This window comes from Phycodurus eques, chromosome 10, assembly GCF_024500275.1.
Source record: "Phycodurus eques isolate BA_2022a chromosome 10, UOR_Pequ_1.1, whole genome shotgun sequence".
NCBI classification, from domain to species: domain Eukaryota; kingdom Metazoa; phylum Chordata; class Actinopteri; order Syngnathiformes; family Syngnathidae; genus Phycodurus; species Phycodurus eques.
The window spans coordinates 65,966-92,611 of NC_084534.1; the positions used below are offsets into that span (position 1 = coordinate 65,966).

At 45.4% G+C, this 26,646-nt stretch overlaps 1 protein-coding gene across 1 annotated transcript in view; it reads right to left on the reverse strand.

The window, feature by feature from the left end:
* The window catches only part of acad9 (acyl-CoA dehydrogenase family, member 9), a 64,743-nt gene extending 39,331 nt beyond the window's left edge, over positions 1 to 25,412 (reverse strand). Inside the window, exons 1-11 of the mRNA XM_061687828.1 lie at positions 24,993 to 25,412; positions 24,692 to 24,785; positions 22,774 to 22,875; positions 16,930 to 17,036; positions 16,705 to 16,805; positions 10,248 to 10,326; positions 10,008 to 10,179; positions 9,837 to 9,910; positions 9,690 to 9,765; positions 804 to 874; positions 594 to 713 (exon numbers count right to left, since the gene is read on the reverse strand). Coding sequence (XP_061543812.1) covers positions 594 to 713; positions 804 to 874; positions 9,690 to 9,765; positions 9,837 to 9,910; positions 10,008 to 10,179; positions 10,248 to 10,326; positions 16,705 to 16,805; positions 16,930 to 17,036; positions 22,774 to 22,875; positions 24,692 to 24,785; positions 24,993 to 25,166 — 1,170 coding nt within the window. The 5' untranslated portion in view covers positions 25,167 to 25,412. The remainder of the gene's footprint in view (positions 1 to 593; positions 714 to 803; positions 875 to 9,689; positions 9,766 to 9,836; positions 9,911 to 10,007; positions 10,180 to 10,247; positions 10,327 to 16,704; positions 16,806 to 16,929; positions 17,037 to 22,773; positions 22,876 to 24,691; positions 24,786 to 24,992) is intronic.
* Between the last annotated feature and the right edge of the window lie 1,234 nt (positions 25,413 to 26,646).

Here is a 26,646-nt window from a genome sequence, read left to right on the forward strand (position 1 = left end):
GGGAAAAATGCGCATTATACACGAAAAATTACGGTAATAGAAAAGATGAATGTCCTAACCAGTGTACTGGAGGGTGCAGCCCACATGTGTTTAATGCAATTGGACTACAGTATAATACTTGACTGTACAGGGTTTGGGACCTTTATGAAAAGCCAATCAATCCCAATACAATTGGAGCAGGAGCTTGGCTTCCACTGCTGGCTGTAAAATGGCTACTTCAGGATGGGCCTCAAACTTAAGGTTGTTGATGTTCCCCCTTTGTGATAATTTTCTCGATGGCTGGAAATTTCTGGATGCAGCCAATGTATTGGGCAGACAGGTGGACTGAGGATCTTTGCTATTTGCAAATGATTTCGTCTTGACAGATTTATTGACTTTGGGATTTTGTCACAGTGGGGCAGGAATCAGCTTCTCTGTTTAAAGGCAATGGTTCCTGGAAAATGGTGAACTGTGCTTTGTGGATTCGAAGTTCTCATACTGGCTTTCGGGCAGACCTACAGCTATGTTTCACTGCTGGACTATGAACCTCTTTGTGCCCTGCCACTCAATTGACCAATTTACCACAAGAATTCATAATGACAATTGTGTCTAACCTTGACCACAGCAGCCTCTAAAGAACAATCTGGTAGCCCAGGTCGGTCCATCATTCCTGATGTCAGGTATGCCATGCTCTCCATCACAAAGGCATTCAGGGCCATGACTGCAAATTTCTCCTGGATTAACAAGGCAAACACAAAACTATGACAAATCTGGTCAAACTGGGTGGTAATGTATTAACCTGTTTTCAGTGTTAGGGAGTATACCTGTATCATACCAAATTCACTTAAGCTTTTGTTAAACTGCTTCCTTGTTGCAGCATATTCAGAGGTCAGTTCTAAAGAGAGACATATATTCATTGTCAGTTCTTTGAAACTTTATTAATTCTATTAGTAATTACAGTGGTACCACGACTTCGGTGTGACCAGTCTTACGGTTTTTTGAGATATGAGCAGTTGCTTGGCCAATTTTTTGTCTTGAGTTGCGGACAAAAATTTTAGTTAAGACTGCTTAATGGTGGCAACTAACTTAAACAGCAGATAGTAAACAATCTTTCAAAACACAGGCCATGTGCTCGCTTCAAGCAGTGTTTTTGTCATCCCAGTTTGCGTCGCCGCGGCACCGTGGCAGCTGTGGGATGTAGTTCTCTTGCTGGCGGTAGAGGTCCCGATGGCCGTAGGAAAAATAGTTAGCACTGCAGCTGGTTTCAGCCTCTACCTCTGTATCCAATGCTTTCTTCTAAGTCTTTCTCAAAACACGCCGGTTCAAAGTGATCAGCACAGTTTGGAATGCTTGCTATGCACCCATAGCTGACCACGTTTCTTCCCCTGTCGAGTGACTTTCCCTATCCACTGGTCACCTCTTCCTTTTTCACTTGGAAAGCCAAAAAAAAAAAAGAAAAAAAAAAAACCTCTTGCCACTGCCTGAACCATTTGTACAACCAAATGCCACACAATAAACCATCATGACATCGTTAAATCATAACCCAAATATACAAGGACGGGAACAACAGCATGGAACAATAGCACAGAACGCCGAATGACCAGGCTGTTTGGCTCGTGTGACGTCACAGCGCCGGAAAAGAGACGAAGACCGGAAGGCGCAATATGCAAAAAGAAGAAGGTGCATTCTGCATCATATTTATCAATTTAACTGCTGTACATCTGCTATATAATCACTTCGAAATGGCAGATCTGGTTTGTAAAAGGGGTATGAATATATAATACGTATAGTCGTGCTAAAAAATATTGCCACAACCTGGGGTGCCATTTTTTCTAGCCATGACTGTATAAAAAGACAAGACCCCATGAGCATACCGGTTATATTTTATTAATGACTATGTTTCTATCGAAAAGTGAGCTGGAGCAAGGAAATTATGGATTTATGGGATGCACAGACATAGCAGTCTGTATTGGCCACTCTCTTTTTCTGTTGTACTGCTGCTACTTGGCTTCTCGTCGTTCCCTAATTGTCAGGTTCCGACCGAGATCAGTGGAGTGCTTCTGTACATCGAAATCCTCCTCATATTCCAACACGTTGCTCGCCATTGTGTATTGAGTGTATGTTTGGCAATTGCAGCATCACTTCCGGTAACCCTTGCGGTGGATAGAATAACCACACCCCAGTGTCTCGAGCTTTGGGTATGATCGGGGAGTGCTCAATACGTGGAATAAAAACCTAATTTTTAGCTAAACTACAGTTGACAACTTGATGGAAGTGACGTGCATGTATTACAGCGCATATCAGAATCAGAATCAGAATCAGAATCATCTTTATTTGCCAAGTATGTCCAAAACACACAAGGAATTTGTCTCCGGTAGTTGGAGCCGCTCTAGTACAACAAACAGTCAATTTACAGAACACTTTGGGGACATAAAGACATTGACAAAAAACAATTGTGCAAAAAGATGCAGAGTCCTCTAGCACTTAGAGCAGTTCGAACGACTAATATTGCAATAGTCCGGTGCAATGACCGTTGTGCAAAGGGCGCTGAGACTTCAAGGAGTGTATGCGGTTTAAAGTGACGAGTAGTGCGATCATCTGGGACAATGTCGGTTGTGCAAATGTTACAGATACTCCTCAATCAGTGTGCAAATGGAGCAGATGCTACTCTGGCATGAGTGGCCAGTATATGCAAATAGTGCAGCATGGCGAGACAACTACAGTGAGTGCACAAGTAATAAATAATTGGCCCCACAGAAATGTGACAACGAACTCAAGTCAAAAAATTGCCAGCTTGTTGTAATGGAATTATAGGTTAGGTGTTTAAGAAGTTGATCGCAAGAGGGAAGAAGCTGTTGGAATGTCTACTAGTTCTAGTTTGCGTTGATCGGTAGTGCCTACCTGAGGGAAGGAGCTGGAAGAGCCGGTGACCGGGGTGCAGACGGTCCGAGAGGATTTTGCACGCCCTTGTCTTAGTTCTGGCAGCGTGCAAGTCCTCAATGGTGGGTGGGGGGGTACCGACAATCCTTTCAGCAGTTTGATTATCCGTTGCAGTCGGAGTTTGTCCTTTTTTGTAGCAGCACCAAACCAGACTGTGATGGAAGGACACAGGACCGATTCGATGACCGCTGTGTAGAACTGTCTCAGCAGCTCCGGTGGCAGGCCGTGCTTTCTCAGAAGCCGCAGGAAGTACATCCTCTGCTGGGCCTTTTTGAGGACGGAGTTGATGTTGTTCGCCCACTTCAGGTCCTGAGAGATTGTAATTCCCAGGAACTTGAAGGTCTCGACGGTTGACACAAGGCAGCTGGACAACGTGAGGGGCAGCTGTGGCGAAGGATGCCTCCTGAAGTCCACGATCATCTCTACCGTCTTGAGCGTGTTCAGCTCCAGGTTGTGTCGCCCGCACCACAGCTCCAGCCGCTCCGCTTCCTGTCGATATGCAGACTCGTCACCGTCCTTGATGAGGCCGATGACAGTGGTGTCATCTGCAAACTTCAGGAGCTTGACAGTCGGGTTCGCTGAGGTGCAGTCGTTCGTGTAGAGAGAGAAGAGCAGCGGAAAGAGGACACAACCTTGGGGCGCCCCAGTGCTGATGCTGCGTGTGGATGAGGTGGCCTCCCCCAGCCTGACCTGCTGTGTCCTGCCCGTCAGAAAGCTGTAAATCCACTGGCAGATGGCAGGTGAGACGCTGAGCTGGAGAAGCTTGGTTGAAAGGAGTTCAGGGATGATGGTGTTGAACGCTGAGCTGAAGTCCACGAACAGGATCCTCGCGTAGGTCCCTGCACTGTCGAGGTGTTCTAGGATGAAGTGCAGTCCCATGTTGACTGCATCATCCGCAGACCTGTTCGCTTGGTAGGCAAACTGCAGGGGGTCCAGCAGGGGACCTGTGACACTCTTGAGGTGGTCCAGCACGAGACGTTCAAAGGACTTCATGACCACAGATGTCAAAGCGACAGGCCTGTAGTCATTCAGACTAGAGATTGCAGGTTTCTTGGGGACTGGAATGATGGTGGAGCGTTTGAAGCAGGATGTAACTTCGCACATTTCCAAAGATCTGTTAAAGATCTGAGTGAAGACTGGAGCGAGCTGGTCCGCGCAGACTTTGAGGCAGGATGGGGACACATGGTCCGGTCCTGTTGCTTTGTTAATCTTCTGTTGTTTGAAGATGCGTCTCACATCCTGTTCATGGATGGTTAACGCAGAAGTCAGAGGTGTGGTTGTGGTCGCGGGTGCGGCCGGGTGGGTGTGTGGAGTGAAACTGTCCTTTTCAAATCTGCAATAGAAGGTATTCAAGTCGTTGGCTAGTGTGCTATTGTTCTCAGCTTGGGGGGATCGTCGCTTGTAATTAGTCAGCGATTGGAATGCACGCCAGACTGATTTCGAGTCGTTCGCGCTAAACTGTTTCTCCAACTTTGCTGCATAGATCCTCTTTGCAATGTTAATTTCTTTAGTAACCTGGTTTCTAGCTCGATTATACAGGGCCCTGTCCCCGCTCTGATATGCATCTTCCTTAGCTTGGCGAAGCTGCTTAAGTTTAGCAGTGAACCACGGCTTGTTGTTGTTGAATGTCCGAAATGATTTTGTTGGTACACAAACCTCTTCACAGAAACTGATATAGGATGTGACAGTGTCCGTATATTCATCCAGGCTGCCAGCTGAATTTTCAAAGACACTCCAGTCTGTGCAGTCTAAACAGCTTTGAAGTTCCATCTTTGCTTCATTGGTCCACTTTTTGACTGTTTTCACTGTAGGCTTCGCACATTTAAGTACTTGCTTGTACGTCGGTATTAAGTGAATTAAGCAGTGATCAGACGAGCCCAGGGCTGCACGAGGTATAGCACGGTATGAGTTTTTTACCGTAGTGTAGCAGTGGTCTAAAGTATTATTTTCCCTGGTAGGACAGTCGATGTGCTTCTTGTATTTAGGGAGTTCGTGGTTGAGTTTAGCTTTGTTAAAGTCCCCGAGAATAATGAGGGGTGAGTCAGGGTGTTTTTTTTCAATTTCGTTGACTTGTTCGGCGAGCGTTAGCAATGCGGCGCTCCTGTTAGCTTGCGGTGTGATATAGACTCCAGCCAGTATAAACGATGTAAACTCACGTGGCGCGTAAAATGGTTTACAGTTCAGAAACAGCGACTCCAAATGCGGGCTGCAGTGTGTGCTGAGCACCGTGACGTCCGTACACCATTTTTCGTTTATATGGAGGCATATCCCGCCGCCCTTCGTTTTTCCCGATGATTCCATGTCGCGGTCCGCTCGATGAATGTTGAAGCCGGGAAGCGTGACGGCGCCATCGGGTACAGCGTCGCAAAGCCAGGTCTCCGTGAAGCACATGGCTGCGGAAAGTCCGAAGTCTTTACTGGTCTTTAACAGAAGATGAAGCTCGTCCATTTTGTTGGGTAGGGAGCGTACATTCGCGAGGTGGATCGACGGGAACGCCAATCTGTGTCCTCTCTTGCGGAGTTTCACCTGAATTCCGGCTCGTTTTCCTCTGTGGCGCCGCTTCCGCATCCATGCGCCGAAAACCGCGGACGCCGCTCCGGTGAGTAACTGAGCGGATTTTCGAAAGTTGGTGACAGAAAGTCCGGAGTAGCCTCCTTGATGGTTAGCAGGTCTCCCCTTGTGTAAGTGAGTCGTGTAAGGTCTCCAAAGACGGACGAAAAACACAAAAACAAAGACAATACTAGAGAGCGCGTTACCGAGGCGGCCACACTGGTAGGCGCCATCTTGATATAAACAATGCACGGTGAGTGACTGGTTAGCACATCCGCCTCACAGTTCTGGGGACCGGGGTTCAAATTCCGGCCCCGCCTGTGTGGTGTGTGCATGTTCTCCCCGTGCCCGGGTGGGTTTTCTCCGGGCACTCCGGTTTCCTCCCACGTCCCAAAAACATACGTGATGGGTCGATTGGAGACTCGAAATTGCCCGTAGGTGTGATTTCGTGTGCCCTGCGATTGGCTGGCGACCGGTTAAGGGTGTACCCCGCCTTCCGCCCGAAGATAGCTGGGATAGGCTTCAGCACCCCCGTGACCCTAGTGAAGATATAGGAAATGGATGGATAAACAATGCAAATATGAATTTTAACTGACCCTATAACATCTGTCATCTGACCTTTAACATTAGACCATGGTTTGTTATTTGCTATAAAAAACCTTGTGCAGACATAATTTTGAAATAAAATAAAATAGTTGCTTTGGTGTGGTGTGCTCATAAAACTACTCAGGAATCATGAAGAGAATTGAGAAGGGATTAAATCGATAAGCAGAATCGACAAAGTCATTGCTATTGATAAAATATCTATTCCCACCCTGAGTCACAACTATACGGACGGGCGGGCACTTTCTAGCGTTTCTTTGCGTCGGCGTCCGTGTCGTTGTTCGCTTTTCTCTTTTTCAAGCTGCGTTTCTTCGACTTGACATGCTCCTCGTGTTTCACATGCCCGTGCCTGATTAAATTAGTCATGTTAAAACATTTTGTAGATGCTACCCCATGAGTCAATGCAGTGTTGCACAGGCTGCAAATAGCTTGAGTTTCATCTGTCTCAAAAAGCACAAAGAAGCCTCACACCACCAAAATGGTTTTACATCGATTAAATATTTTAAATAAAAAAATAAATAAAAATACTTGGCTGGCCGTCACCTATGTACTACGTCACAAGACGTGACAGGCTTAAACATAAACTAGGTTTCAGATTCAAACATAGAAGACAGCAGAGCGGAACGTCCCTGGAGTAAACGATATTGTATCAGCCATGTCTTAATTTGCGGCTCCAATCAATGATGTCACTGATCGGATGGGCGAGTTAAGACGTTACAGCCGATTACTAATTTTTTGCAAAATATCAGCCAATCTGATGAAGCCAATCAGCTCGGTGCAGTCTTAAAAAAAAAAAAAAAAAAAAAAAACAAAAGGAATGGATCCATCCATCCATTTTCTTCAGTTTATCTGAGGTCGGGTCACGGGTGCAGTACCTTTAGCAGGGAAGCCCAGACTTCCCTCTCCCCAGCCACTTCATCCAGCTCTTCCGGGGGGGATCCTGAAGCCTTCCCAGGACAGCTTGGAGAGACAGTCTCTCCAGCATGTCCATGGTCATCCCCGGGGTCTCCTCCTGGTGGGACATGCCCGGAACACCTCACCAGGGAAGCGTCCTGTCCATGAGGCATCCTAAGCAGATGCCCGAGCCACTTCATCTGGCTCCTCTCAATGTGGAGGACCAGCGGCTCTACTCTGAGCCCCTCCCGGATGACCAAACTTCATACCCTCTCTCTAAGGGAGAGCCCGGACACCATGCGGAGGAAACTCACTTTGGCTGCTTGAATCCGGGATCTTGTTCTTTCGGTTATGACCAACAGCTCATGACCATAGGTGAGGGTAAGAACGTAGACTGACCAGTAAATTGAGAGCTTCGCCTTTCAGCTTAGCTCCTTCACAACGGACTGATACAAAGTCCGCATCACAGCAGACGCTGCACCGATCCGCCTGTCGATCACCCGTTCCATTCTTCCCTCACTCGTGAACAAGACCCAGGGATACTTGAACTCCTCCACTTGGGGAAGGATCTCATCCCCAACTGGAGAGGGTACTCTCCCCGTTTCCGACTGAGGACCATGGTCTCAGATTTGGAGGTGCTGATTTTCATCCCAACCGCTTCACACTCAATTGCGAACTGCTCCAGTGAGAGTTAGATATCACGGCTTGATGAAGCCAATAGAACCACATCATCTGCAAAAAGCAGGGATGCAATACTGAGGCCACAAAACCGGACCCCGTCTACGCCTCGGCTGCGCCTAGAAATTCTGCCCATAAAGGTTATGAACAGAATCGGTGACAAAAGTGCAGCCTTGGCAGAGTCCAACCATCACCGGAAACTAATCTGACTCACTGCCAGCAATGCGGACCAAACTCTGACACTTGGTCGTACATGGACCGAACAACCCGTATCAGTGGGTTCGGTACCCCATACTCCCGAAGCACCCCCCCCACAGGACTCCCCGAGGGACTGTGTCTGTGTCAGAATGCCTACTCCAAGTCCACAAAACGCATGTAGACAAGTTTGGCAAACCCCCATGCACCCACGAGGACCCGGCAGAGGGTGCAGAGCTGGTTCACTGTTCCACGGCCAGGACAAAAACCACACTCCTCCAAGATTCAACTTCCCGAAAGACCTCCTCTCAAGCACCCCTGAATTGACCTTACCAGGGAAGCTGAGGAGTGTGAGGGGGACCATCACCCCAGTCTGCCAATCCAGAGGCACTGTCCCCGATGTCCATGCAATGTTGCAGGAGAGCCCGCCTCAGAGATCCCAGACTCTTTTTCCTCATGGGAAAGCGTGTTGGTGGAATTGAGGAGGTCTTTGAAGTATTCTCCCTACCGACTCATAACATCTCGAGTTGAGGTCAGCAGCGCCCCGCTCCGACTATACACAGTGTTGATGGTGCACTGCTTCCCCCTCCTGAGACACCGGATGGTAGAACAGAACTTCCTCTAAGGCGTCCGGAAGTCTTTCTCCATGGCCTCACTGAACTCCTCCCATCCCAGAGTTTTTGCCTCTGCAACCACCAAAGCTGCATTCCGCTTGGTCTCACGGTCATTGCTCACGTGAGCATTGAAGTCCCCAGGGTAGGGTGGGTACTCTAAACTGCTGTTTGGTGCATAGGAACAAACAACAGTAAGGGCCCATCCCCCTACCTGAAGACGGAGGGAGCTACCCTCTCATCCAACGGGGGAACGCTAATGTACATGCGCCGAGCAGGGGGGCAATAAGTATACCCACACATGCTCGGTGCCTCTCATCGTAATAAACTCCAGAGTGGAAGCGAGTCCAATCCCTCTCAAGAGGATTGGTACCAGGCTGTGTGTGGCGGCGAGCCCGACTATATCTAGTCGGAACTTTTCGACCTCACACACCAGCTCAGGCTCGTTCCCTGCCAGAGAGGTGACGTTCCATGTCGCTAGAGCCAGCTTCTGTAGCCGGAGATCGGATTGCCAAGGTTCCTGCCTTTGGCCACCACCCAGCACACACTGCACCTGACCCGTAAGGCCCCTCCCACAGGTGGGTGCAGGCCCGGCCGCCAGGCGCTTGCCTTTGAGCCCCACCTCCAGGCCTGGCTCCAGAGGGTGGCCCCGGTGATTAATGGCATTTCCATTAATTTAATTTGAGAAAGATGATTTAAAGGTCCCATATTTTAGCTATTTAGACCCCATAGAGTGACTCTCAAACATGGACTTAGTATAAAAGTGTCTGTTTCATTGCAAAAAAAACCTTGGCTTTGTCATACAAGTGTCCAGAAAAGCCCCCTCTGACAGCTGCTCCTGTTTGACCCAGTTTTGTATCCGCTTTGTCCATATTTGGCTAAGACCGCCCCCTTTCTTCTGATTGGTTGCCTCCGTGTAAAAGACCCATTCGTGAGCGCATACTGGCTCGGGAGCGGAAAGGGAAGGTGGAGCTCTTCCCTAGTGACGTAAATAAAGTTGAGAAATTCGAATGACCTGATTTCAGTCCTCTCGGCAGGAAAACGTCTGGAATTTAGGAATGCGTGGACGACTAATTTATATTTCAAGTTTACTGAGGCACCATAGAGATATTATTACATCAGTTTGCAAAAATGTGTCCCCTTTTAAGATACAGTTTTTTTTTTTAGTTATGAACATCGTCACGGAACAAACTCGTAAATCAAGGTACCACTGTAAATCCAATATATTAGTTGTATTACCAATGATTTTTTTAATCATTCCAGCTGAAGAACTTCCCATGCTGAATCTTCCAGAGTTGAGTATATTCATGGCGATCTTTTCAACAAAACCAAAAAAGTTAAGAATAAAGCGAAATAAGCCCTTTGACAAGGCAGGTGAAAGATTACCTTGAATCCATCCCCTATTTGTCCAATAATATTTTCCAGCGGCACTGGAACATTGTCAAATGACACTTCACAAGCTGAAAAAGTACCGTAAAGTAAAATGGTGAATTCAAACATACAGTCGATAAAAATACATTTGACCAAGACCACAACAAAGTTCGCAAGCAGTCTTACTGTTGGAGCCCCTGATGCCAAGTTTGTCCTCAGGTTTTCCAGAAGTAATGCCTCCAAAAGCTCTCTCAACAAGAAACGCAGAAATCTTGTCTTTCTTCATGTCATTGACAACTACCTCAGTCCGTGCAAACACAGTCATGATGTCAGCCATTCCACCGTTTGAAATCCAAATCTGATCAACAGACATTGTGATTTATAATTAACAAATTACCAAACACATGCAGAGTAGAATCGTTTTACCTTTGATCCATTGAGAAGGTAATGTTTTCCATCATCTGACAATGTTGCTCGCATCTGAATGGAGGCTGCGTCACTTCCACTGAAAAGATCAAATTCATCATTGCTGTTGCAAAACCAAATGTTGAGTGACAACTACATACTCCGAAGAAAGTGAAAATCATCCCAAATTTATTGGCAGGCAAGTGATCTTTTTAAGTTGCAAATGAACAAATTTAGATTTAGATTTGATTTAACTCAGTGGTTCCCAACCTGTTTTGCAGGGCCCCCTTTTTGGGATATGAAACTTGTTGAACACCACTTGACCATCCAACGGGATTAAAAATATCCACGGTATTACCGTCGATATTGTCTCTGACAGAGGTCCTCAGTTATCATCCCTGGTATGGAAGGAATTCTGGAAAGCGGTGGGCGCACCAGCCAGCTTGTCGTCAGGATATCATCCGCAGACCAACGGCCAGACGGAGCGGGCAAACCAATCCCTAGAATCATCCCTCCGTTGTGTTGCCGCACGCAACCCCTCCTCCTGGACCTCATTCCTCCCGTCGATTGACTACGCCCACAACTCCCTCACCAGTTCCGCTACCGGTATGTCCCCATTCATGGCTTGTTATGGTTACCAACCGCCATAAGAACAGGAGGAGGCAGTGGCAGTCCCCGCAGTCAAGGATCATCTCCAGAGAGTCCAGGCAGTGTGGAAAGACGTCCGTGCGGCGTTGATGCGGTCCGCCGCACGCAATAAGGAGGAAAGGAGTTATTTTGTAACCACTGGAAGTGTTCAGTCTCATCGAATGGCAATGACCTATGGGGTCCCTCAAGCGTCAGTTCTTGGAACCCTTCTGTTCAGCCTGTATATGCTACCCTTGGGTCAAAAATTCTTCATTCTTCAGCTGTTGATGTGACCACCCACTGGTCTCTCGCACACCCACATACTGGATGTAACCCCAAACCATGATTTTTCCACCACCAAACATAACTGTTTTCTGAGTGAATCTTGGGTCCATGTGGGTTCCAACAGGTCTTCTGCTATATTTGTGGCAATTGGAACGCAATTGATGATTCATTAGAAAAATCAATTTCTGCCGCTTTTCCACTGTCCGTCCTTTCTGCAGGCTGTGACCTTGTCAAATACAGTAGTATTGTCTTTTGTTTAATGGTGGTTTTTGAGTACTAATTTGTCCATGGAGACCACTGTATGAGAGAATTCGACAACCTGGTGACCAGTTCTCATGCAGCTCCGCTACTTTTCAAAGAATGCTGGTCCTTCGCTTTCGAACTATCAAACAGTCTTCTTGAACAGATGTCTTACAGGGTCTACCTAACCTGGCCTTGTAATGGACATCACCAGTTTCGTCAAATCTATATTTAATTCTCTCCACTTGATGTTTGGATACATTAAGATGTCTGACACCTCAGCAGTAGACTTAATCACGACTTTAGTCTGTGGTTGAATCTTTGGCATATTGTCAGAGGTCAGGTTAACACCAGATAAAGGTCTAGTGTGCTTATTTTTATACATACCTTGGAATGTGCTATTTACAGTATTTGTCGCAGGTGAACTTCCAATCTGTGACTGAATCATTCTTAGACACGACAAGACTTTTCCTTAAAAAAAAAAAGAGCTTTAGCAAGCTGATCCGATCACAGGATGGAGCAATGTGTCTAAATGACTTGTTCCTTTACTGTATATAGTTGTGTACTGTATACTAAGTATCTTCAAAAGTATTCTCTATTCAGGTCATGTATGCTAATCAGAAGGTTCAAACCAACATTACAACTTGACAGAAATAATGGGTGCAAACTTACTGTAATTAAATTACTTCACACACACCAACCCCTCCTGGAGCCGTCACCATATCGTGGTGGAGGGGTTTGTGTGTCCCAATCCTAGGAGCTAAGCTGTCTGGGGCTTCACGCACCTGGTAAGGTCACCCATGGCAAACAGGTCCTCGGTGAGGGACCAGACAAAGCATGGCAAAAAGACCCCTATGATGAATATTTTGAATGGATTTATGTTTCCCTTGCCCAGACGCGGGTCACCAGGGCCCCCCTCTGGAGCCAGGCCTGGAGGTGGGACTCAAAAGGCGAGCGCCTGGTGCCTGCACTCTAGGGGCCCGGCCGGGCACAGCCCGAAAGGGTAAAATGGGTCCCCCTGCCCATGGGCTCTCCCCCTGTGGGAGGGGCCATAGGGGTCTGATACAGTGTGAGCTGGGCGGTTGCCAAAGGCAGGGACCTTGGCGATCCAATCCCCGGCTACAGAACCTGGCTCTAGGGACGTGGAATGTCCCCTCTCTAGCAGAGAAGGAGCCCGAGCTGGTGTGTGAGGTCAAGAAGTTCCTACGAGATATAGTCGGGCTCGCCTCTACACACGGCTTGGGCTCTGATACCAGTCTTCTTGAGAGGGGTTGGACTCTCTTCCCCTCTGGAGTTGCCCACGGTGAGAGGCACCGAGCAGGTGTGGGAATACTTATTGCTCCTGGCTCGGGCCTGTACGTTGGGGTTCACCCCGGTGGACGGGAGGGAAGCCTCCCTCCGCCTTCGGGTGGGGGGATGGGTCCTGACTGTTGTTTGTGCCTATGCACCAAACAGCAGTTTAGAGTACCCACCCTTTTTGGAGTCTTTGGAGGGGGTGCTGGAGAGCGCGCCCGCTGGGGACTCCATCGTTCTGCTGGGGGACTTCAATGCTCACATGGGCAAGACGGTGAGACCTGGAAGGGCGTGAATGGAAGGAGCACCCACCCCGATCAGAACCCGAGTGATGTTCTGTTATCAGACTTCTGTGCTCACCACAGACTGTCAATGACAAACACCATGTTCAAAGCATCATTTCCAATATCATCAATCCATTTTGGAGCAATTTAAAGACCTCATTGCCTCTGGAACGCCACTTTTTCATCCCCAAAATCAACACGCCCCCTCCATGTCTTGGTGTGACGTTGAGGTCAGAACTGTAAACCAAATTCACTGTTTAGCTGTTGTGCAAAAGGAAACGTACTGTACTATAAAGTGGCAGTATTTAGTCATATTTTATACAACCCCAATTCCAATGAAGTTGGGACGTTGTGTTAAACATAAATAAAAACAGAATACAATGATTTGCAAATCATGTTCAACCTATATTTAATTGAATACACTACAAAGACAGATATATTTAATGTTCAAACTAATAAACTTTGTTTTAGCAAATAATCAATAACTTTGAATTTTATAGCTCCAACACGAAATCACTGCATGTAAGGGGCAAGGCCGAAAACCAACATTGAATGCCCGTCAAAAGCCAGCATCTGTGATGGTACAGGGTTGTGTTAGTGCCAATGGCATGGGTAACTTACACATCTGTGAAGGCACCATTAATGCTGAAAGGTACATACATGTTTTGCAGAAACATATGCTGCCATCCAAGCAAAGTCTTTTTCATGGACGCCCCTGCTTAGACAATGCCAAACCACATTCTGCATGTGTTACAAGAGCGTGGCTTCGTAGTAAAAGAGTACGGGTACTAGACTGGCCTTCCTGCAGTGCAGACCTGTCTCCCATTGAAAATGTGTGGCGCATTACGTAAAGTACGACAACGGAGAATCTGTACATCATGCAAGAGAAGCTGTACATCAAGCAAGAATGGGAAAGAATTCCACCTATAAAGCTTCAGCAATTAGTGTCCTCAGTTCCCAAACGTTTATTGAATGTTGTTAAAAGAAAAGGTGATGTAACACAGTGGTAAACATGACCCTGTCCCAGCTTTTTTGGAACGTGTTGCAGCCATAAAATTCAAAGTTAATGATTATTTGCTGAAACCAATTCGGTTTATCAGTTTTAACATTAAATATCTTGTCTTTGTAGTGTATTCAATTAAATATAGGTCGAACATAATTTGTATTCAGCTTTTATTTGTTTAACACAACGTCCCAACTTCATTGGAATTGGGGTTGTACTTAAAGCTAAAAGTTTCTGTGTCCGTTCTCAAAGAACCGCCCTCCCGCACACCCCCGAATGCTCCTGCACGTTCCCGCACGCTTTGTACGTTCCTGCACGACTCCATGGTTTCAACGCCCTCTTTAAATACCAAACTAATAATACATATGACAGGTAATTCTTACTATTACATGCGGCCAAAGACATGTTAAAAACATGCAGAAACATGTACTGTGAAGGTTTCTTTATACTCGCGCGGACAGCGACCGCGCTGACGTCACTGCGGGTATACCACACGCCGTTTTCCTTTATACTCGCATGCAACCCACGCGCGCTTTTTTGAAAGTGTGCTGCAGTTCACCTAAAAGTCAGGGGTGTCGCTACGGCTGGTATTGGCTGGGACGCCACAGGGTGGAGTTTCCTCTGCATTTTTTGGCCAGTTCCGTTAACCGTTTTTACTTTCCTTTCCGTAACAAGTAACAACGCAACAACAATGGCGACCGTGGAACAGAGTCTGCTCAAACAAATGGACCTAGATGACCAGATGATACGTTTCATTATGCTCCAAAATCGATCGAGAAGGCGGAACCGGGAGGAATACTGATTGCCCCCCCGGACCTTGAATCTAGACTAAGATTCAGCTCTCCCCAAGATTTTAACCTCTACTTGGCACACTTTTCTTTCTCCTCCCTAGAGCAGTGTTGAGTTTCTCCTCTTGTTTTTTTATGACTTTTACTGAGGACTCTACACCTAGTTAATGTTTACCCCCAGTTTTAGTTTCACCCCTGTCCTGAATTTACTGGTCTCACGGCCATCCCAATATACACACTTACGCCCATCTATCCACACACGCCAACCCTGACACCGACACCGATATGCACCTTTAGGCAGACCTTAAGTAAGAAGTTGCAATGAAAAACTGTTATAGCTATAAGGGCGGTGATATGCACCAATGTTGCACTTTGGTAACTGCATTGCTGTTTTCCTGCCAACCTGTGCCATCTTCCAACGAGACATCGCCTAGATCCGCCATCGAGCCGACGAAGGGGGGGATATGTGACAGACACACTCTCGCCCGATGGCACTGTGACCCCAAAAAACTCCAGACCAAGCGGCATTACTATCGCTAATGAATAATTTATTCCACTGGTTTTAAACCACAAATTATACTAATATGAAATAGGTTTCTAGAGGTGCGGTCTGGTTTCCATTTGGTCAAAAGGGGCCGGCCTCGCTCCCTAATGCGGATAAAAGGCCGAAGCTCCTTTGTCTCTTGCTCTCTCATGCTCGCTCTCTCACTCGCTCGTTGTTCCACCTACTGAAGGCCTGGCCCAGCCCGGGGAGATTTGAGATCCCAGACTTTGCTTCCTCATAAGAAGGCGTGTCGGTGGAATAGAGGAGGTTTCGTAATATTCTCCCCACCTACTCACAACTTCTCGAGTCAAGGTCAGCAGTGCCCCATCCCCACTATACACAGTGTTGATGGTGCACTGCTTCCCCCTCCTGAGACGCCGGCTGGTGGACCATAATTTCCTCAAAGCCGTCAGGAAGTCCTTCTCCATGGCCTCACCGTACTCTTCCCATGCTCGAGTTTTTGCGTCAGCGACGACTAAATCTGCATTCTGCTTGGCCAGCCGGTACCCATCAGCTGCTCCAGGAGTCCCACAGGCCAAAAAGGCCCATTAGGACTCCTTCTTCAGCTTGACGGCATCCCTCACCGCTGGTTGGAGCATTTCCATTTTTCGATTATCTTTCTTATTTTTCTCTTTGTTTTAAATGTTTATAAGCTGTTTTCCCCCTTTGTTTTTCAATGCTTTTAATCATGTACAGCACACTGAGTTACCTTGTGTATGAAATGCGCTCTGTCAATAAATGTGCTTCGCTTTAACCCGGGCCATGACCAATCCGGTACGGAATTCTTTGGATGAATGCACATATTTGTTCGGCAAAGTTTTAAACTGAATGCCCTTCCTGACGCAACCCACGGCATTTATCTGGGCTTGTGACCAGCCTACAGGTTGCACAGGCTTGGGCGGCCCCCACCCATAGGTATTAACTATAACCATAATTGTTATTCGTAATTATGGTTTGAATATTTATTTTATAAAATGATAAAATTAAGAAAGTGGAGATGGACAGGAGTGACGCTTTTCAACACAAAGATGTGAGTATAAAAGCTGTAATTTAAATGTAAATTGTAAACAATATTAAATTAACGTTCTCAATTATAGTAAGTGTTGAGATGATTCAGTTAGTTAATGATCTTTAAGAAGGAATTTAAGGACAATCTCGCTGAGGAAAAAGGACAATTTTCTCAAATTCACACTTGTTTGTTGATGATAAAATTTATATTCAAAATCATAATTTGTAGGCTAACTAAAGCTGTCAGGAAAGTGGCCTAAATTTCTTTTCTCAAAATTGATGATTGTGTGTGTGCGTGCGTACACTGGTATAGACTGGATAGCTAGATTAGACAGATGAAATAGCTTGAATAGTTGAGCTAGAATAGACAGACAGAAAATTAGAAACAAGGCTCAAAATATTTTACCTTCCAGCCTCAGTCAAACAAAAAGCAGCAATGTGTTCCCCTGAGGCTAATTTGGGCAGATACTTCTTCTTCTGGGATTCATTCCCCGCAATTAGTATACCCTAAAAACATAGAACTACTGTCAGAAAATAAAAACTGCAGGCCACATGGTGTCCCAAATTCTCTGGGATTTCACAGAAAAGAGATGACAATGTCACTATGAGGTATGCAACATTTACATTTTACCTTCAGTCCAATTGCTTGATGAGCAGCCAGTGTCACTGCAATAGAGCCATCTAATGAGATTATTTCAGCTAGTCGTGCATACATGGTATTGGACAATCCAAGACCTCCTGAAAATACAAACAAATCAATTTCTCATGAGCCTTTTTTATTAGAAAACAGTCTTGAATCTGAAATGAAGATTGTGGATGAATTTTGCTCAGATACAACACATGTATGCCTCAAATGTAGTTTGCGACATAGAAGGCCCTTTCACACAGCAGGAACTTTACTCTGGAACTTGTAACTTTAGCAGGAAGGCGTGTTTATACTAGTGATGTACTGAAAATGAAAATTCTTGACCGAAAACAAAAATGAGGAAACCAACGCCGAAAACCAAAAGGCGAAAGATATTACAATGCCAATTATTCGGAAAACTGCCGTTATGGCTACGTTTTCAGGCCTTTGAACCTATAGAAAGTCACTTTCAGGACAATTTGTCTGAATTTCCATATTTTTAAAATTACATCAAAGAACATTTCCATGTGACAATTATTGCAGTATATTATGTTCATAGGATAAAAATTGCATACTACATCATTGCTCTATAATTGAAATCGTTGGTAAATTACGGCTTCAGTATTTGTGATTTTAATGTATTTATTGCATCAACCTTGGAATGGCGGACGCATTTGCAGCCAAAAGTCTTTCACTTGCATGCTATTTTTGTATTTCTTGTATCCTCTATTGCTGCCGGAACGATGCAAATTTTCCCAATGTTGGACTAATAAAGGTTATTTTATAAATATCCATCCATTTTCTACACCGCTTATTCTCACTAGGGTTGTGGGTATGCTGGAGTCTATCCAAGCTGACTGCGGGCAGGAGGCGAGGTACACCCTGAACTGGTTGCCAGCCAATCACAGGGCACATATAAACAAAACAACCATTTGCACTCACATTAATACCTACGGACAATTTTGAGTCTTCAATTAACCTACCATGCATGTTTTGGGGATGTGGGAGGAAAACAGAGTACCTGGAGAAAACCCACGCAGGCACAGGGAGAACATGCAAACTCCACACAGGCGAGGCCGGATTTGAACCAGTGTCCTCAGAACTGTGAGGCAGATGTGCTAACCAGTCCTCACCGTACTGCCTATATTATAAATATGTAATATATTAACGTACTTTTAACCTGCTCGGCACATTTTCTCAAGTGACGTAGCCGACTAGCGGTGACGTACTAATTCATTTCCGGTTTCCGATTCTGGTCCCTGTGCAGCTGTCTAGCATTAGTGTATTATTTCCCTCTAGATACTTATTATTCTGCCAACAATGATGTTCTTCAGAGCTGCTTACTCTCGGCTATAACGCTAGTTAGAAAGCCCATATTGTTTACATACTCAAGGACCCCTTATGATGACGACAAACAATGGACTTTGTTTTCCCTTGCTCCGACGCAGCCACTGGAGCCTGGCCTCGTGGTGGGGCTCGAAGGCGAGCGCCTCGTGGCCGGGCCTGCACACATGGGGCCCGGCCGGGCACAGCCCGAAAGGATAACGTGGGTCCCCCTTCCCATGGGCTCACCACCTGTGGGAGGGGCCATTGGGGTCGGGTGCAGTGTGAGCTGGACGGTGGCCGAAGGCGGGGACCTTGGCGATCCGATCCCCGGCTACAGAAAATGGCTCTAGGGACGTGGAATGTCACCTCTCTGGCAGGGAAGGAGCCCGAGCGGGTGTGTGAGGTCGAGAAGCTCCGACTAGATCTACTCGGACTCGCCTCCATACACAGCTTGGGCTCTGGTACCAGTCCTCTCAAGAGGGGTTGGACTCTCTTCCACTCTGAAGTTGCCCACGGTGAGAGGCACCGAGCAGGTGTGGGTATACTTATTGCCCCCCGGCTTGGCGCCTGTACGTTGGGGTTCACCCCGGTGGACGAGAGGGTAGCCTCCCTCCACCTTCGGGTCGGGGGACGGGTCCTGACTGTTGTTTGTGCCTATGGACCAAACAGCAGTTCAGAGTACCCACCCTTTTTTTGGAGTCCTTGGAGCGGGTGCTGGAGAGCGCTCCCGCTGTGGACTCCATCGTTCTGCTGGGGCACTTCAATGCTCACTTGGGCAATGGCAGTGAGACCTGGAAAGGCGTGATTTGGAGGAACGCCCCCCCTCCCCCCGATCAGAACCCAAGCGGTGTTCTGTTATTGGACTTCTGTGCTCGTCACGGATTGTCCATAACGAACACCATGTTCAAGCATAAGGGTGTCCACACGTGCACTTAGCACCAGGACACCCTAGGTCGCAGTTCGATTATCGATTTTGTGGTCGTGTCATCGGACTTGCGGCCGCATGTCTTGGACACTCGGGTGAAGAGAGGGGCGGAGCTGTCAACTGATCACCACCTGGTGGTGAGTTGGCTCCGATGGTGGAGGAAGATGCCGGTCCGACGTGGAAGGCCCAAACGTAAGCAATAAGTCGGACTCTTTTCCAGTGAGGGTTGGACTCCCCCAAGGTTGCCCTTTGTCACCGATTCTGTTCATAACTTTTATGGACAGAATTTCTAGGGGCAGCCGAGGCGTAGAGGCGGTCCGGTTTGGGGCCTCAGTATTGCGTCTCTGCTTTTGGCAGATGATGTGGTTCTGTTCTCTGTTGCACAGTCACCAATCACTCTTCATCCCACAGGGTGAACTGTGGGTCTTGAGGAGACTACGCAGACCTTTTTGGGGCCGTCTGTTGTGTGTCCTTACGGGGAAGTCTTTGTTCTTGGGTTTTAGGTGGGAAGAAGAACAAGTCTTATCTGGTTGAGTATCTCTGTGATTGAAAACCAACATCCAGCTTTCTTCTTGACTGAACAGAGGAATGTTGGGGGTTCTTTCAGTGGACTAGAAAGAGTTGATATCCATTACAGTATCTTGGACCCTGAGCTGGTAACTGTGATCAACCGGAAATTTATCATTGTGTACTAATCCCAATCATTTAATGACCCAGCCTTAAGACTAGGGTATATTAATGTAGAGCAACAATTATTTTTATTTTTGCCATAAAGTGTCAAACTTCCAGTGACTGTATGGGAGAGTGTGAGAGAGTTAACACCGGGGCTGGCTCCACGCTGGAGCAAGAGATCACATTCGCGTATGCTTCCCCCACTCCTCCACTTAGTGCTGTGATGAGCTCGCTGCAGTGAGACTTTCGAAACGGCCACAAACTCATTAATCAAGGAAACACTGAATGTTAATCTTTATAATTTAAGTGCCTTAAACATTTATTAATTTGGTATGCATTTGAATAAATTTTTTTGAGGAGTCTAATTTACGTGATTTGTGCACTGCGGCGATCGTCAAGTGTCGGTCCACCACCAGAATTGGTGCGACTTAGTGTTTCAAAATAAGAGCAAATCCCAAAAGTGCTATGTTGGTTAGTTGAATGTTGCTGGCATAATATCAGTATGATAGATTTGCTTTTTAAAGTCTACTCATTAATTGTTATGTGGCCTTGTCTATTTGTACTGTTTTTGTCCTTCTCTCTTAGAAAACCACATCCTCACACCTACACAACTAAGGTATTTTCTTGAGAGAGGGTTAATCTATCAAATTGGGGTACCTTAAATTTAGTGCTCATTTGTGTATTATTGTTATTCAAGCGGTCCGGTTCACGAGATTTGTGCATGGGTGGTAACGTCACAGTGGCTGGAGGAGCGAGGCTTACGAAGCAGTTGGCAGAAGATGGTGCGTGTACAGGATTATAAATTTGTTCGGCTGTGTGCTTCAATGGCAAATGAGTAATGAGTAACAGTGTCCTGTTAACAATCATCATTAACTGCTATCAGTGGTGTAGCAGACATGCGCTCTGCAAATCGAGGCGCCACAGAGACTCGCGACCACTTGAGAACCCTACTCCTCCACGCTGCCCTGCTGTGATACGGGACTAGGACAGTGCCTGGTGTACGTCAGTCAAGTGGACCTTAACTTAATTAGCAGCTTCCTGTCAAATCTTGATACCGGTCTTCAAAAGTTTTCTTCCCGGACCAAATAGTTGGGGAAGACTATGTGGTTAATATTCACCCATGCGCGCGAGGCTCGACCCACTGGCATTCAGAGGAACTGCAAGCGCCAGAACTTGTGGACGTGCCTTGGACCTTTGTTAACGGAAGATAAAATGTTTATTTTTATATCTTGCAAACTCTGTAGAAATATTCCAAATGTATGCCGTGGTGTCTGTGTCCCCATTCTCACTTTGACAGGTCCTCTGCAAGATTTTGAAAGCTGTTCATGATTTGAAATCAAACAGTCTAAAAAGATCATTTGGGTGAAACCAACATTTTCTACTGCCAAACACTAAAAAAAAATTAAAATAAAAATAAGGTAGAAAAACTCTGATTTATATAAAAGAGTCTAATCTTTAATTTCACCCTGTTGGGGAAAAAAAACTGAAAACTCAAGAAACAAAAATAGCGGCCATTAGTCCAACACTGCACGCACTGGCAAGAAACGGCTGTGTGGGAAACGTACAGTGGCCCAAACATGGTTATGGCGGAGCTTCGAGGCAGAAATTTCATGTCGACCTAGAGTATATACACAGTATTTGAGTCTGTGTGTATAATTTTGACCAGGTTGGAGAAAAAAAAAATCCCAAATGAATTATAACTTGTGTCAGCAATTGTTGTTTTTAAAAATCACTGAAGACATAACTTGTATAATCATTACCCTCTGGAAAACAGCATTTATGCCCATGATGAGTATATGTAAACCTCTGACAACAACTACTGCGGCTGAAATAAGTATTTAAAATGTCACAATTTTTATCACTAAATATACTTCCAAAGGTGTGATTGACCTGAAAATTTAACCAGATGTTGGGAACAGCCCAAGTAATCCATGCACACAAAGAAAGTAGAACTAATAAGCTCAGAAATAAAATTGTGTGAAAAAATGTGAAATGACAAAGGGAAAAAGTATTGAACACATGAAGGGAGGTGCAAAAAGGCATGGAAAGCCAAGGCAACACCTAAAATCTATAATCAAACAGTAATCCCGCCCCTTGTCAGCGCATATGAATATCAAGACATCTCATGATGGGTAAGAGCAGAGAGCTGTCTCAAGACCATCGCAAACTAATTGTTGCAAAACATAAGGATGGCATTGGTTACAGGCACATATCTAAGCTTCTGAATGTTCCAGTGAGTACGGTTGGGGCCATAATATGTAAGTGGAAAGCCAATCATAACACCATAAATTTGCCTCGATCAGGTGCTCCTCGCAAAATTTCTGACAGAGGAGTGCAAAGAATAGGAAGAGTGGTCAAGGAGCCAATGACCACCTATGGAGAGCTTCAAAAAGATCTGAAATTAGCAGGTACTGTTGTCACAAGGAAAACAGTGAGTAATGCACTCCGCCGAGGAATGGGGCAAAATCACACCAGAGCAATGCATGAGACGAGTTTCTTCATACTGGAGGCGTTATGAAGCGGTCATTACAAACTAAGGCTTTTGTACAAAGTATTAAATAAATACCAGTTGGCGCGTTCAATACTTTTTGCCAGTGTCATTTCACATTATTACAAACAACTTAATTTCTGATCTTATTTGTTCGACTTTCTTTGTATGTAGGGATTACTTGGGTTGTTTCCAACATCTGGTGAAATTTTCATTTCAATTGCACCTTTGTAAATATATATATGATGAGAAAAATGGTGACGTGTTAAATATTAATTTCAGCCACTGTATGTGCTTGTACGCTACCTGGACACTGTTGGTGTCCCAAAGCATCTGCAATAAATTTGGAGACTAACAGTGATTCATTTGATGAAATTTAAAGTCCCAGTGTGTGATGTGGGAACATGAAAAATTCAGCATTATCCATTCCCCATCTTACCATATTGCTCGGGAACCTGGATTCCAAAAAGTCCGAGCTCTTTTAAGCCATTCAACGTCTGTGTGGGAATTCTGGCTTCTCTGTCTATCTTTGCTGAGTCAACTATGATGGAAGAAGACAAAGGATTGGATCATTAAGTCCTGAAGGAAACTACAAATCAACAGGGGAGAGAAAACATGGCAGCAAGAGAGCTTGTCGGACCTTTTAGGGTGCCTGAAGCTGAAAAAATTACTTCTGAAAAGTATGTAGACTTCCTGACTGACGACCACGTTCTTCCATGGTACCAAGAGAAGAACTGTGCTTTCATTATAAAATCCTTTTTAAGCCTGACAATGGAACATCTGAAAGAAATTCAAGCAGAAAATCTTCCCCCCCAAAAAAAAAAAACAATTTTTTTAAATCACAACTTAAATGGATGTAAGAATTGTGAAGCTGCTTTCAAATAAGGTGTCCTATGTCAAAATATAATTTGACTTAGGGCTGCACAATTACCGTAATTTCTTGTGTATGATGCGCACCCATGTATAATACGCACCCCCAATTTTGACCTCAAAATTCTGGAAAACCCTTCTACTTATGTACAATGCATCTTAACAATGCATGCATTTGCTTCTACCCAAATTATCAAAACATTAAGTATTATCAGTATTGTTAGTTTTTTTCAAGGAATTATTCTGAGGTTAAGCACTTTATTTGAATACTTTTTATTTACTTGCTCTTATTTTGAAATTCCCAGCCCTTCTTTTATTTAATAAATGAGAAAACACACAATTGTGCTCATACGTTTGATTACCCAGTCAGAATTTGTAAGATGTGTACAATTCTTTAAAGAAAGAATTGAAGGACCAGGTGAAGCACATTTTAATGGGATTCAAATTAAAATGTCAAGCATTTCAGAAAAGCATTATCATTAAACAAAACATAACCATAAAGTTAATGATGAAAATTAATGATGCTTGTTGTTCAGTCATCAGTCGTATTTAAAAAAACAATTCACAAATTCTGCCTGAGTATGTAAACTTATGAGCACAACTGTAGATAGATATATGCAGTCAAATGTACCCCTGGAATGAAATATTATATTGGAATGAAAGTGGAGGCTACACCTTTTTCATAACGTCTAGGTGGCGGTGGCATATAGGAATGAAAGTGTACAGCTTTTTCATAACCTCTAGATGGCGGCATACATTTATAAAACATGATACGCATATATATATATATATATATCCATCCATTTTCTGAGCCGCTTCTCCTCACGAGGGTCGCGGGCGTGCTGGAGCCTATCCCAGCTGTCATCGGGCAGGAGGCGGGGTACACCCTGAACTGATTGCCAGCCAATCGCAGGACACGTAAAAACAAACAACCGTTCGCACTCACATTCACACCTACGGGCAATTTAGAGTTGTCAATTAACCTACCATGCATGTTTTTGGGATGTGGGAGGAAACCGGAGTGCCCGGAGAAAACATGCAAACTCCACACAGGCGGAGCCGGGGATTGAACCCCGGACCTCAGAACTGTGAGGCAGACGCTCTAAAAAGCCACTCTAACCACCGTGCCGCTCGTTGCAGCCCTATCTTCACTTATTATATTTTTTATTGAAATAGCTTTCGATTTCAGTAAATATGACCTCCGAATGCTGCAAATTCAATGAATGAATGACTTGAGAATTATGCCAACTGTCATTTGTATGAACTATTTCGTTGAATCTGAGAAAAATAGTTCTGTAGTTCGAAAATACTGACTGCCATTGGCTTGAAAACAACACACTGCTAAACTGTATGGAGGAGTACAGAAAAGACTGATATATTAAAAATCAGATCAGTACATTGGAAACATTTGGTTGCCATCTGACTGTTTAAATGTTGAGCTCCAGAAGCGTATGGAAAACGCCTTTGTATCGATCACTTGCCCTCACCTTGCTCATTGAAGAATTTTTCCACCGGAGCAACGAACTGCTTGATCTCCTCCAACTCTTCAATTTCAATTTCTGGATAAGGGAATACTTCTGCCTGAGGGAGAGAAATTGACTCAGTTGTTAATAAAGTATTGGCAAATACAGAGCAAGTTACGAAGCAGGTAGCCTCAAGTCGCTGATCTGTTTCTGCTGTGAGGCAATAACTTTGCAGGGTATGAATTCCTGAAGAAACTTTCTTTGTATGCTTTCAAACAAAATCCTTTGCTTCAACTTCCACACGATCAAATATTGTTGCTATTACCTTGTTGACTTGACCGAGGAACAAGTCTTTGGCATACGCCTGGTTTCGAGAATGAGTTTTAATTGACCTCTGCAACGAGAAACAATGGACATATTTTGGCCATATACAGCGCAGCAGCTGCTTTCGTATTTGAAAACAGTTGGAGAGGACAAGTATTCTACTAAAATTCATCATTCGTCGCGAGAACAGACGCGGTGGGGGGGAAAAAATGCTAATAACGAAAACTGAACACGACCTCAAGGGATGTCATACGTTTCTGGGCTTAGCTCATTTCTCTATTTGCAACTTCTTAAGTCCTCGCTCCTCTCTCCTCTGTTTAAATGCTAACGACTCCCACCAGAAATCTCATCGAGGAGAGAGGACAGACAAATGCTTGCAGCAACGAGACTTTCTTCTTCGATGCCGTCATTTTAAGGAGACGGCAACTCAATAAAACGTCACGGCACTGTCGGGTGACCCCCATCGATATGTGGGAATAGATACGTCGGCGCAATGAAGTGGCCCGGCCAACCGACGTGCTTATATATCGGCCATGTTGGGAAGGTCGACGCTCCCATAGGAGGTAATGCATGGACACTGAAATAAAGTCGTAACTTGCTTATTCCTCAATCGATTTTCATCAATAATCAACATTTTTTGTTTAAAAAAAAAAAGCGAAAATAACATCCGTCCCATCCATTTTGTGAGCCGCTTCTCCTCACTAGGGTCGCGGGCGTGCCGGAGCCTATCCCAGCTGTCATCGGGCAGGAGGCGGGGTACACCCTGAACGGGTTGCCAGCCAATCGCAGGACACATACAAACAAACAACCATCCGCACTCACATTCACACCGACGGGCAATTTAGAGTCTCCAATTAATGCATGTTTTTGGAATGTGGGAGGAAACCGGAGTGCCCGGAGAAAACCCACGCAGGCACGGGGAGAACATGCAAACTCCACACAGGCGGGGCCGGGGATTGAACCCCGGTCCTCAGAACTGTGAGGCTGACGCTCTAACCAGTCGTCCACCGTGCCGTGCCTGAAAATAACATGTTTAAAATATTTTTTTTTCCATGTGAAAAGGACGTTTTATGCAAACGTATGCAGCGCAATGTACAGGCATCGTTCCGCTTTTGGTTTTCTTGTCGTAACACACAGTGAATGCGCTGACGACTTTGACCTCCCTATCTTAACCACACCGTCGGCATTGAGCTCAAAATATGCGTGTCGTATCTACCAAACTGTGATTGGAGCGACAGGCAGAGTGGCCGCCATCTTGAACCAAAGTTAACCTACCAGGGAAAATATCATTTTAGACCACTGCTACACTACGGTAAAAAACGCATACCGTGCGATACCTCGTGCAGCCCTGGGCTCGTCTGATCACTGCTTAATTCCCTTAATACCGACGAACAGGCAAGAACTTAAATATGCGAAGCCTACAGTGAAAACAGTGAAAAAGTGGACCAATGAAGCCAAGATGGAACTTCAAAGCTGCTTAGACTGCACAGACTGGAGTGTCTTTGAAAATTCAGCCGGCAGCCTGGATGAATATACGGACACTGTCACATCCTATATCAGTTTCTGTGAAGAGGTTTGTGTACCAACAAAATCATTTCGGACATTCAACAACAACAAGCCGTGGTTCACTGCTCAACTTAAGCAGCTTCGCCAAG